Source organism: Xenia sp. Carnegie-2017, unplaced genomic scaffold (assembly GCF_021976095.1).
Source record: "Xenia sp. Carnegie-2017 unplaced genomic scaffold, XeniaSp_v1 HiC_scaffold_6, whole genome shotgun sequence".
Lineage (NCBI taxonomy): Eukaryota > Metazoa > Cnidaria > Anthozoa > Malacalcyonacea > Xeniidae > Xenia > Xenia sp. Carnegie-2017.
The window spans coordinates 18,028,513-18,042,486 of record NW_025813526.1 but is presented as its reverse complement, the minus strand read 5'-3'; the positions used below and the strand labels follow the sequence as shown (position 1 = coordinate 18,042,486).

Below are 13,974 nucleotides of genomic sequence, written 5' to 3'. Positions count from 1 at the left end.
ATTCCACCAAAATCAGATCCTTATAAATGCCAATGTCCAATGACATATGTAGGAGATTTTTGTGAAATTGGTAAGCTTAGTTTACTACATCGTTAATAAGTAATGCAAAGGTACACAATAAATGTACCTTTAAGCTGGAAACTTTTTTCACCTAAAGAAACAGTTGCGTGATTTTTCACTTGTACATCTCCCTACAAACTTGTTCACACATTCACGTTAAAATATAAATGAGATAGTTGTTTAGTTTAATATTATAAATAAAATAATGAATATTGGCTTATGACAATAGTAACTAACTATTAATTATTAGTCAAATAATTTAGAGCATATATATAACATAATTATTAAAAAAAACTTAGCGGTTAGTACCAGAATGTGCGTTCTGTGTTTTGATAAAAAAATAAGGTTTAAAAATAGTGCTAAACAACTGCACTTTTATAGTACTTCTTTAACTTTGAGAGGCATTGGAAAATTGGCAGTATCATTTTTGTACGTTGCTACCCGGCTAGGCTCAAGGCAACTGCATTCTCCTAATGTCATCTTTTTTCCATAAAAAAGTGTTTTAAAAATGTACTTTTGGTTGAATTAGTAGTTTCTTGCAGGTCCACGACTGGCAAGCAAGTTTGATGGTGGCAATACACATCAATATGGAATATATCTCAACTCTTCCAAGCAATTTGATGCATTTTCAATATCATTTTGGATCACAATGTCTGATGATTATTATTTCGAGGCACGACATGCATCGATAATATCCCATGCATTTAAAGAAAAAGGACAAGTCCATGCAAACGCTCCTTTATTTCTTATCTTAAACAAGAAGTTGTCTTCATATTTTTTTCGTACATTTTTTAGGTATACAGATATAACAATTTACCAAAAAAAATAATTGATTTTTTTAAATACTATTTCGAGATGCAGAAGGAAATAGAAATGCACCTTTTCCATTTTCATGATTCGTTGACATCTTTTGACTTTTTCCAAACGCTTTATTATCTAATTAACGATTAATGTTATTGGTATAACAAAAAGACTGTAAGAAACGGAAGCTAAAAGACATGAAATGCTTTCCATCTTTTTATGGTTAATTTTCGACTTGAAGTCTTATAAATTTTTGTACATGTTTTAGAACTGACATTAGTGATATATTTGATGGAAAACAACATCATATTATGATCACGTGGCAAAAGGTTGATGGACAATTGATCATTTACAAAGACGGCGAACAAAAATATTCAAGAATTGTTGCAAAAGATCGAACTCTTCTAGCAGGAGGAGTATGGGTGGTTGGACAAGATCAAGACACTTTTGGTGGAGGATTTCAGATTCGTAACTGTTTCAAAGGAATTATAGATGCTGTATACATATGGGACAAAGTTTTGTCGATTGATGAGATAAAGCTACTGGCAAAAAACTGCAATGCATACTTAAGTGGATACAGTATTGGTTACCATGACTTTGAATTTACTAATACTACTAATCGTGTTGAGCCGGTTTGCTCCACATAAACATCACAGCTTTATTCCGTTTCTTTTCTGATATACAATTACAACTTATGGACATTTCTATAGATTTAACTTTGTTTTAATAAATTTATATGTTAAGTTAACATATAACGATAGCTCCATGATGTATGTAGGTTAAATTTCCCGTTTTAATTGCATTATATAGAATACTTCATATAATGATGCTTCTTGTGAAATGTGCTACAAAAACTACAATAAGTCATGATGATGTATGAAACGTGATATTTATACACAACGTCACCATTATTAATATGTAAGCAACCGGTAAGAAAATCGACACTGGAATTCAAATGGGCGTTAAATTTTTGTTTAATTAAGATGAATGGTATGATATACATTACTATTGGTCTGAACGTGCATGAGATTGATGACCTGTCAAGGTAGTGACGTTAATTGACACTTATACTGTTGTAGCTACAACAGACCTCATTCACATCACCAAATGCATCAATAACTGACAAAGAGTAGGGAAACTTTGATCTCGTTCAAGAGAGTTAAGTGAAGAAATTTGACGCACGCTCGCCATTCATGCATGCTTAGTTTATAAGAGTTGTGTATAGTACCCCAGCTAAGAGTTTATTAATAGAATTTTCGACCATCATAATTCATTAAAACGAGTAAAAAATAACAGTGGCGAGAAACTTTTAATAACACCTAAACATAAAAAAAACCAAACACCAAGCCACTTGGAGTTGAGAAAACTAAGTTACCGTTCGTTTAAGCGAAAACAAAGGTATCAATATCTATAAAAATGCACGTTTGTGATAATACATCAGTAAAATTGGTGAACACCTGAAATCAAGATTTAATGAAATTAAAAGTGCAAATAAATATTAAAATCACACACTTAAGAAACCGGACTTCAGACCAGTTTCCCTAAAATCCTTTCTAACAAAATTTTAGTATCCTTTCTCAATAAATGACTGTTACAGTCAATGAGCAATCTGATTGATAATAAGTATTTTTTTGGATTAAATGACTTAATTCTTACTCATTTATATGTTCCATAAATGGTATGAGTATATGGAAACACCAGACACCTTGATTCTAAAGTGGTAGTCATTTATTTTTTCCATGTATAGAATGAATATATGGGCACACTCGGGACCTTCACGCTTACATGTACCTTAGACGATTCTAAAGCATTCGACAGAATTGCATGATCAAAATATTGTGATGCAAAGCCACAAAAGCATGGAAGTCCACACAAATCTGATTAATTGGACTGCAAATTTTCTTACAAACTGAAGCTAAAACTTAATTGTTCAAAAATCTTAGGGAGTAGTATCAAGATGCGCGTACTGCATATTATACAATTGCGTGCACCAAGGGTTACTCGCTCTTCGAAACATGAAAAATAAGAACAAAATCAGTTTACCGTATTTTGTTTCTTCAATCTCTGCAAAACCAATATTAAATTTCTTTTTGTCGTCATCGTTGAACAACAAAATACATCACAAAGTTTTTACATTTTCCAGTCAATGTCATGTATGCTGACTTTGGAAATTACTTTTTATCAGCTAAATGCTACATTTTGTTCGTTTATTCTACAAAAATATCAGCAACAGCCTTCATGTCAGTTAATACCGTGAATATTAATTAACGCAAAAGTCATAAGTATTTTCTAAGCTGTAGAATTGCTCCACGAATTTGAGCCAGGATAATAAAAATATATTTTTAATCCTCAGAAGACGATCGTTAAGATGGTACTAAAGACAAGTATTTTGCAGCGTGTTAACTACTTAAAAATCAGGCATATTTAGACTTTAGTGAAATAATGCTACATGACAACATGCATATTAATTAACGCAAAAATGCTCTACTTTCTACAAGCTTTCACTCGCTTCCAGGGGATTTTACTCTGTGGCACTCATTTAACTCATAATTTTAGGATAATTTTTACCCCCAAAAATTTAAAGTGTATAAAACTATCACCGACACGATTTTAAACCGGTTTGATTTCGCTCAATTCTTATGTAAATTAGGCATGGTTTCATTTAAGATAAAAGAGCTTTAAAATATTTTTCCAAAAGAGTTTACAAGATACCAAAAGCTGAACGAGTTTTACCTGGTGGTAATTATGATGACGTGAGAAAATGCCATTAACTTTGAGTTAATCAATATATTTTGATGACACAAAGGTTTCCACTGTGAGACAAGAAATTTAAAATATTTTTTAAAAAAATGAAAAGATATCAACACCTCTATCACATTAACTAAAGGCTAATTTTCATGCAGCTTTATTTTAAGCATAAACGAAAATGCTCGGGGGCATTTTGCTCTTATTTGTAAAGTCTATTCCACTTTATGGAAATTGCACTGCTACCCTGTTTGTTGAGAAGAGAAACACGGATGCTGTCAACAAAAGATAATTACTTCTCCAATGCTTAAAAAAACACCGTAAATTCTATCTATTTACTTGGTTGAAGGAGAAAGAAAAGGATTCTTAAAAAACAGTGGTTTCAAATAATTACACAGTTACACATGCGTCATCGGGTAATAGTGCGAGTATTTTGCGCCATAGCGTAAAATGCAATTGCAAGGAATTTAGCCTATAAATCGGTAATTAGGATGACATATGAAAGCATAAAAAATATGTTATTGCATATACATATTTATCCACCTAAATATTTATTGGATGAAACGAGTTTGCACGCATTTCAACATTCAGTTCTTATCTTTGAAATGTTTCAATTTTATTCAAAAGAACATGATGAACATTTGTGCTGTCATAAAACAAATTATAATTTTGTGATTTCACTTTGATACACATTAAATGTTTCTTTAACAATATTTTCTTTGCCAATTAGCTTATATTTTGTATTTAGCTACGACTATAGCAAAGTTTTGGTTTTTAACTTTCGTGACATTTAATTTAGAGTTTAGTATTGGAAAATTTTGTCAAGCACGAGTAAACAAGACTTCAAATTTATACCTAACTCATGGAAAACATTAACCCATTAACTAATATTTATTTAAGTTTTTTATATAAGAGAAAATGCAATTGCTCTTAATTGACAACATTGCGTGCTCACAGAAGTGAATAAGCAAATAATGTTCTTTAACGAAATATGGAATTGCATTGCAGGTGTTTAAGAATGAAAAAATAAAAACGTTTCTCAAATTGATTTAAATACTTGTTTACATCATCTCAGTGTTGTGGACTAACTGCACGTTTTTAAATAAATGGTAATTTCTGTGTTAACTTTGTGTATCTAAAACATAAGAGGAGTTTTGAAAAGAAAAACATATTCTTTAAATGTATTATTAAATAAAAAGATTCCGAGAATGTTTTCTTTAAAGACAGTTTCAACTCCATCGAAATTGAAAATTAGTGAAAGAAGAAAATTTTTAGATATTTATGTCATTAAAAAATTTCAGAATTAATTTATAAAATTGTTGTTTAGACACCTTTATGCCATGCAAAAATTATGCAATAAAGATCTCAACTGAATAGCTATATAACTGAGAATTCATTATTTTTTCCATTTCTTTCCTACTTAAACAAGAACAAGGCTTTTTCACCTTTGGAAGTTTAATAAATAAACATTACTTTACTTGTTTTTACGTTTTAAATACTTAAAAAGTTCTTTCTTTGCATTTGACTTTTTTACTTATTTTAATTATGCACCAGTTTCCTCAAATGGAAAAACCCAACTGAACATGTTTTGTGTTAAAATTACGAATATGTCAAATTTTTTATTTAGGCAATTAAAATGCACTTATTTAATATTTAATATAAATACAACGAATTGTGTATAGACTGAACGCATTAAAATAAATGCCATTTATCTTGCTATCCATTCTCGTTTCGTCAGTTTTGGTGTTCATACAAATTCTTAAAGTTTAACAAATACTTTAAAATTTTATGTTTTCTTTTTGAACGAAAATCAGTTTTAAAATAGCATATAGCCTCAACAAAATGACAAATAATTTTGAAGATATACTTCCAATGTTGGTGCTTTCCTTGATGATTGCAGCTCAAAATCAATGTGAAGGGAAAACATCAACATCACTATACAGACGTCGTTCTCAAGGTGAGAAGGGTGTATTTATTTGATCTAAGATATAACCATATTTTAATTCATTAGTTGTTTTACATGACATGTGTAAGAATGGAATAGTTTAAACCACGGAGTACATTGCATCATGCTTGTAGATGTAGATCGTCTAGATTAGCAGTAGCATAGCCAGCCCGACTTTTTACTCCCACTATGCAAATAGATTTACCACGAGAACATTAGATTCCTAAATAAAATAATAATGACAATCTTTCAAAATTTACATAGCTTTTTAAAGTGAATTGAATTTCAAAAGAGATCAGTAGGGCGCAAATGAATATATGAATATACACATGTCCAATTAACGTTTTAGTTACGCCTCTGCGTGCTAGTATGAGTCTTCTTAAAGTGGAGTTCATACAACATAAATCTTTATAAACAATAAAATTTAGGTGAACAAATTGGAAACCTATCACTTATAAGTATATTAAAAAAATATAACTTATATGAACATGTTTTAAGCAGCAACTTTCATAGGAAAATTTGTAAAGACGAGGATTAAAAGACAAAGTTAAATTTAGTGTGCACAATGCAAGCATTAGCTATATTGCAAGATATGAACCTCTTAAAAAAGAATACAGAACGCCTTTTAAAATGAGTTTGTGTTATTTATAGATTTCTAGACTTGACTTAAGCGATTATTAAGCTTGTGCACAGGGTAAAACTGTACCCTACGTTATTTTAAGGCTGTTTAAGACCTACCAAACTAAACAAAACGAAATTTGACACTGATTTCCGATCTGTGCTTTTGACACAATATTCTTACTGGATAAATTTTTAACAAGTTCAAGATTTTGATCGTGCAGAAGCAAGTCGTGCTTTTTATCTCCAACGCTTATTTTGAACATTAATACAATAATGGTCAATGTTTATATTCAGCAACATGTCTTGTTTCTTGGTTTTGTCAGATATGTGCAATAATGCGCACACAAAACATCTTTTTCTGGTTCATGTTAAGATGTTTTAAAAATTGTCAGATGTGGACAGCAAACCTGCTGTAGGTGTGAGTTTACATAATCTGTCTGTCTTGCCAACAAAAAATTTACACCCACTTAAGGTGTATTTTGGGTCCTTATGAAGTTTTTGTTTAACACTTATTTGCTGTAAATTTTTTAAATTTAAAAATTTTGAATTTTATTAACTTAATCTAAGTTTTACGATACTTTCAATGAGATGAACTCGCATTTTCTAACATCGGCACTTTAAATTGGGCATGATGACATTGGTCAATTTGACTAACAACACAAATCAAATAGGCATTTATCTTGAAAGTGTGATCATGAGCTATCGTAATATTTTAAAACATATAAGAAGTAAATAGTTTCTCATCCTGATCATTGACGTTTAAAATGAGAAAATCGAGATACACGTAGTGAAACATGCTTAACTTATTAATCCTGTCACATGTCTTGATTAGTAGCCTGTTCTGCATACGAGAAACTTAATGCAGGGAACTGTACTAACTTTAACAGATGGCTTGCGTTTTACAGTTGTCTGTTGTTTGTGTTAAAACTTAAACTCTCTTTTCTTGTTAAATATATTTTCTTACTCCTTCCCTTTTCCAGTTTTGTTTAGTTACATTTTCAACCCAAAGTAATAATACATTTGCTGCTTTATGTATGATTGAATTAAAGTATGTTTACGCTTTAATAAGGGTATACTACCATTATTGTAAGTTTTTATCAGTTTCGTATAATCAATCTTGCCTTTAGAAATATAATTAAAGTCTAAATTATCCTCACTGCTGTATATTTACGTAAAATTTATATTTACAATCATGGCCGTAAAAAGATCATAAATTGTGTGAGGGGCTCTTATTCAATTATTTATGTTGATATCATTAGAAAAAATAATGGATTTCAAAATAGCTTAACATTTCTTATCATGGATGTTTGAGTATTAGCCCCCACCCTCCTATGTTTACATTATCTTAGTGCACACCAAATTACAACAAATTACACCAAATCTAAACTTAAGAAGTTATAAACTTATCTCTCTTTGGTGTTAACACAGAGTCAAGAATTAACAAAAGTTTGGTGTTCACAGAACACTTGGTAATATGAAATTTATTCACCGTTTGTTATTTTATTATAGTACATTATAGAAAATTCTAACTGAACATAACACGATCGGATATTTGTAATAATTACATGTTTGTAAATGATGATCGTCCAGGTTAAAAATGTCCTGAAAAGGACTGTTTTTGTTATTAACCTGGACGATCATCATTTACAAACATGTAACGATACTCCCTGGTTTAAACCATTTACTTTATTTGTAATAATAATAATAATAGCTAATCTTTATTGAGGATGCCAACATCACTAAAAAGTGGTTTACAGAGGGGTCCTCCAAAAGTAACTAAATACGATATAGCTGCCTAAAAATAAAAGAAAGAGAATACAAATCGAAAAATATGAAGATAAAACTACATCATTTGAAAATTAACATGCTAAAATCGAAACTAATTAAAATAGTGCTTTCTTGATACCACGCTTAAATTGGCTTAATGTGGGCACATTTCTTATGGAAAGGGGTAAGACATTCCAAACGTCTGCTGCAATATTTATTGTTATGCAGTGCCCCATCTTCTGTGCGCGAATGATTTGCGGATATTTCGCTTTGATCATGTATTATAGTTATGACAGTTACTGTTAAAACAGCAGTGAAAAGTGTGCATGTAACATGAAAATAGCACGATGCTCGGATCTCCGCCTTTCTAGAGGTTTCCAATGGAGCTTTGAAAGTGCATCGCTCGCGGAAGCAGTAGGGGGGAGATCTAAAATGATTCGCGCAGCCTTATTGTGAAGGATCTGTAGCTCTGTCATAAGTGTATTGTTGCCCCGGTCTCCCCATATTATATCACCGTAGTAAAAAAGGGGCAGAACAAAAGAATCAAAGAAAGTTATCCTAGCGCTTAGTGGGAGACACGACTTGATGCGCCGCAAAATGCCTAGCTTCTTGTTTATCTTATTACGCATGTGTTCAAAATGATCCTCCCAAGTGATTGATAATTAATCCTAAGTAGGGAAAGCATTCTGCTTCCTTAAGTTACTTACCATCGGCTGAAATAACAATGGAATCGATTCTACGTAGTCTCGAGTTACAACCTATTAGCATAAATTGGGATTTCTTGATGTTAAAAGTAAGTTGATTTAGTTTCAACCAATCACATAGTTGTCTGAGGTCTAAGTTCATCTTAGTTTCGATATCTGAAATAAGTTTGGAGGAAAAATATAAAACGGTGTCATCAGCGTACAAAGTAATATTAAAAATTCGAGGACGTTTGTTAAGTCATTCATATAAATTATAAACAATAGCGAGCTTAAGATTGAGCCTTGGGCAACTCCGACAGATACTGTGTCTGGGTCAATTGAGCTCTGCCATAGCAAGTAACTTGGTTTCTGTTGGAAAGGAAAGAATCAAACAAGTTCTGTGCTGTATCATCTACACCAAAGCGAGAAAGTTGCAGGATGGAGTGATTCACGGTGTCGAACGCCTTTGTCAGATCTAAAAGACGGTCCCTGTAACAGTGCCGTTGTCCATGCCGAGGAGTAACTGGTCAATAAACTGTGCAGAAGCTGTGACCGTCGAGGATTTCAGTCGAAAACCAAACTGTTTTGACGAGATTAGGTTATTTTCTGTTAGGTAGCCATAGAATTGAGTGCGAACAGCATTTTCTAAGATCTTACTTAGCGTTGGCAGTACTGAGATTGGCCTGTAGTTGGACGCGTCCTGTTTGTCACCTTTCTTAAAAAGGGGTATGACCCTCGCGTTTTTCCAAACAGAAGGAAAAGTTCCTGTTTTAGCGATAGATTGAATAGTGACGTCAAAAGGTGCAATAATGTGTGCAGAGTCCTTAACCAGGCGGGCAATGATTTTATCTAACCCAGTAGCCCTATTGGGTTTTAAACGCTTAATAGCTTCTCTTACAAAACTTTCAGATATCAGCCGCAACGAAAACCCGGAACCAGTTATATTAGGATTTACTTCAGGCTGGTTAGAGAACGATAATTGCTACATTCATTTAAGCGTTCTAAATATTCAAAACATGTTTATAGTGTTTCTATGTTTATTCTATTATAACATAACACGAAAAAGTAATTTGCTATACAAATGTGGTTTTTCTACTTTTTATTTCCACTTTACACATTTATGTTTTGCCTCTTGGATTTATATTTTCAACTCACGATTATTTTTCTAAACATTTTATTAATCTTCAACTGTTATGTTTTTCTCTCGTCCCTTAAACCTCAAACTCAAATTTTCATCCTCATGTCTTTTTTAAAACAATCCTGCATTTGTTGGCAACATTATAAATGATATAAATTTTCCAACAGATACATGTCCATTAGTGAAACACATCCTTAAAGAAGAAAGTTTTGAGACGTTAAAGGACTGTACCTTTAAATGTCATCAAGAAGTACTTTGCATTGGAATCAACTTCATCAATTATTCCAAGAAAAATATAAACTGTCAGTTGACATCGTCACTTCAGCACGAACACGAAAATTGTCACGAGAGGAAATGGAATTTTTATCAGAAATTAACAACTGACCCACAGGTATGAACATGGCTTATGTATTTTTATTCTAAAAAATATTACCTACAATTAGGAGGAGAAAAATTTAAGAAAAAATATTAGATCCATATGACTCTTGTACAATTTACAAAAATATTAAGTAAAATCATAATATTTGAAATCTTTTATTACTAAATATTTGTTAAACTAAACATAATTCATTATTAGTGTACTTTCCTCATACGTTTGTGTTAGCACTGCTTTCACCTCTTTGCAACTTAACAACAAATCAAATTAAAAATGACTTCTTATAAGTTAAAGAGGAGCATGGAATGTAAAAATTGGTGCAAACTGGAATGGTTGATTTATAAGTGTAGCATAATTGTTTCGTATGCAATTTTTAAAATTAATACTTTCTCGTAACTATTTGACAGTTTTATGAGGCATGTTTTCCTTCAAGTTTGCATTTCGCATAAAAAAGTCAGTGAAAATGTAGTTGGATATACCGTTTGTTTAGAAAAAAATGAATGTAACAAATTATAAAGTAAATAGTAGTTGAAGCTTAAAAAAATGTTAGCTATTAAAAACAATTAATGCTTTTCAATAATTGTCAATTTCCTAAGGTATGTACTTTTCTTTAGGTGTCAAGTATTAAGCAGAAACACTGCAAAAATGGAGGTTGGGCAGTTCTTAATGCCAAATATGCACCAAATTCAGATCCTTATAAATGCCAATGTCCATTGGCATACGTAGGGGATTTTTGTGAAATTGGTAATCTTAGTTTACTTTATCATTAATAAATAATGTAAGATACACAATAAATGTACCTTTAAGCTCGAAAGCTTTTTTTTCCACCTAAATAATCAATTGCGTGATTTTTCACTTCTGCAATTCCCCACAAACTTGTTCACACATTCACGTTGAAATATAAACGAGATAATGATTTTGTTTAATATTATGAATAAAATAATAAATATTGGCTTATGAAATAGTAACTAACTATATATTACTAATAACTATTAAATAAGTATTGCCTAGATTTAACATATTGACATCATTAATACAAAAACAACTCAGAGTAAATAAGGAAGTTAATTACAACGTGAGATAAATACAATACGGAGCTTTCACAAAAGTTAGAGCATTTATATAACCCAATTCTTAAAAATACTTAGCGGCTAGTGACAAAATGTGCACTTTGCGCTTTATTGAAAAAGTAAAGAACTCAAAGTTTGAGAATAGCGTTAAAGAGCTACATTTATTTGTTCAGGTTAGCTTCGAATTTGTGTATGTATAGTACTTCTTTAACTTTGAGAGGCATTGGAAAATTGGCAGTATCATTTTGTACGTTGCTACCCGACTAAGCTCTAGGCACCTGATTCTCCTAATGTCATCTTTTTTCCATAAAAAAGTGTTTTAAAAATGTACTTTTGGTTGAATTAGTAGTTTCTTGCAGGTCCACGACGTGCAAGCAAGTTTGATGGTGGCAATACACATCAATATGGAATATATCTCAACTCTTCGAAGAAATTTGATGCATTTTCAATATCATTTTGGATCACAATGTCTGATGATGTTTATTACGAGACCCAACATGCATCGATAATATCCTATGCTTTTAAAGAAAAAGGCCAAGTCAATTCAAACGCTCCTTTATTTCTTATCTTAAACAAGAAGTTGTCTATGTTTTTCCTTGGCCCAGATATTAGGTATACAGATGTTACTTTTCACCAAAAATATAATTGATTTTTTAAAAAATTACTTCGAGATGCAGAAGGAAATAGAAATGCACCTTTTCCATTTTCATGATTCTTTGACATCTTTTGATTTTTTCCAAACACTTTATTATCTAATTAACGATTAATGTTATTGGTATAACAAAAAAGACTTTAAGAAACGGAAGCTAAAAGACATGAAATGCTTTCCATCTTTTTATGGTTAATTTTCGACTTGAAGTATTATAAATTTTTGTACATGTTTTAGAACTGACATTAGTGATATATTTGATGGAAAACAACATCATATTATGATCACGTGGCAAAAGGTTGATGGACAATTGATCATTTACAAAGACGGCGAACAAAAATATTCAAAAATTGTTGCAAAAGATCGAACTCTTCTAGCAGGAGGAGTATGGGTGGTTGGACAAGATCAAGACACTTTTGGTGGAGGATTTCAGATTCGTAACTGTTTCAAAGGAATTATAGATGCTGTATACATATGGGACAAAGTTTTGTCAATTGATGAGATAAAGCTACTGGCAAAAAACTGCAATGCATATTTAAGTGGATACAGTATTGGTTACCATGACTTTGAATTTACTAATACTACTAATCGTGTTGTGCCAACTTGCTCCACATAAACATCACAGCTTTATTCCGTTTCTTTTCTGATATACTATTACAACTTGTAGATATTTCTATAGATTTAACTTTGTTTTAATAAATTTTTATGTTAAGTTAACATATAACGACAGCTCCATGATGTAAGTAGGTTAAATTTACTGTTTTAATGGCATTATATAGAATACTTGATATATTGATGTTTCTTGTGAAGTCTCCTACAAAAATTACAATAATTCATGATGATCTATGAAAGAGATATTTATAGAAAGCTACGTCACCACTATTGATGTGCTGGCAACTAGTAAGAAAATCCACACTGAAATTTAAAAGAGAGTTAAATTTTTCTAATTAAGATGAATGGTATAGAAATAAATGTTACTGAACTTCAACGAGATTGAGGATCTGTCAAGATAGTGACGCTATTTGAAACTTATACTGTTGTAACTACAACAGATCTCATTCAGATCACCAAATGCATCGATTGACTGAAAAAGAGTAGGTCACCTATGATCGCGTTCAAGGGAATTAAGTAAAGAGGTTTGACGCACACTCGCCATTCATGCATGCTTAATTTATTAGAGTCGTGTATACTACCCAAGCTAAGAGTTTATTACTAAAATATTTGACCATCATGTTTTAAAAGACGAGTAGAAATTAATAGTAGCGAGAAACTTTTAATAACACCTAAACATAAAAAAATGTCCAAGCGCCAAGCCGCTGGGTGTTGAGAAAACTAAGTTACCGTTTGTTTTAGCAAAAACAAAGCGAGCCATTTCTATAAAAATGGACGTTTAAGATTATACATCAGTAAAATGGATGAACACCTGAAATCAAGATTTAATGAAATTAAAAGTGCACATAAATCTTTAAAATCGCACTCCTAAGACTTTGGTCTTTAGACCAATTTCCCTAACATCCTTTCTAACAAATTTTAGAGTCCTTTCCCAATAAATGACTGCTACAATCAATCAGCAATCTAATTGACAATAAGCAATTTTTGGGATTAAATGACTTAATTCTTAATTTGTACTCATTTATATTTTTCACAAATGGTATGAATATATGGACACGTACACCATGCACCTTAATTCGAAATTAGTACTCATTTATATGTTCCATAAATGGTATGGATAAAGGGACACACCAGGCAATTTAACTCTAAATTGGTATTCATTTGTATGTTCTATAAATGGTATGAATATATGGACATACCTGGCACGTTGACTCTAAGTCATTTATTTGTTCCATGAATGATATGAAAATATGGGCAAACTCGGTACCTGCAGGCTTACATATATATTAGACGATTCTAAAGCTTTCGACAGAATTGTATGATCAAAATATTTTAATGCAAAACCACAAAAGCATAAAAACCCGCCTAGTTCTGATTAATTGGACAGCAAGTTTTCTAAAGAACCAAAGCTAAAACTTAATTGTTAAAAAATCTTAGGGATTAGTGACAGGATGTGCGTACTGAGTATTGACGACAAAATTAGGAAGTTGAAGTTTGAAAACAGTGT

General features: G+C 31.5%; 2 protein-coding genes across 2 annotated transcripts; both read left to right on the top strand.

Annotated features, from left to right (window-relative positions):
* Positions 1-606: 606 nt before the first annotated feature.
* On the top strand, positions 607-1,685 carry LOC124458187 (neuronal pentraxin-2-like). The gene is made up of 2 exons (XM_047008249.1): positions 607-855; positions 1,130-1,685. Exons 1-2 carry the CDS (start codon positions 710-712, stop codon positions 1,506-1,508), a joined length of 525 nt encoding a protein of 174 aa, XP_046864205.1. The 5' UTR covers positions 607-709; the 3' UTR covers positions 1,509-1,685.
* A 9,880-nt stretch (positions 1,686-11,565) lies between these two features.
* LOC124458035 (neuronal pentraxin-2-like) lies at positions 11,566-12,645 on the top strand. The gene is made up of 2 exons (XM_047008144.1): positions 11,566-11,818; positions 12,093-12,645. The coding sequence occupies exons 1-2, from the start codon at positions 11,673-11,675 to the stop codon at positions 12,469-12,471; spliced, it is 525 nt and encodes a 174-aa protein (XP_046864100.1). The 5' UTR covers positions 11,566-11,672; the 3' UTR covers positions 12,472-12,645.
* Positions 12,646-13,974: the final 1,329 nt, after the last annotated feature.

Bases quoted from the DNA above. Each gene is read 5' to 3' on its own strand.
- LOC124458187 (XM_047008249.1), top strand. From the start codon at position 710: ATGTCTGATGATTATTATTTCGAGGCACGACATGCATCGATAATATCC. The intron at 856-1,129 runs GTATACAGATAT...TACATGTTTTAG, and splicing joins TTTTTTCGTACATTTTTTAG to AACTGACATTAGTGATATAT.
- LOC124458035 (XM_047008144.1), top strand. From the start codon at position 11,673: ATGTCTGATGATGTTTATTACGAGACCCAACATGCATCGATAATATCC. The intron at 11,819-12,092 runs GTATACAGATGT...TACATGTTTTAG, and splicing joins TTCCTTGGCCCAGATATTAG to AACTGACATTAGTGATATAT.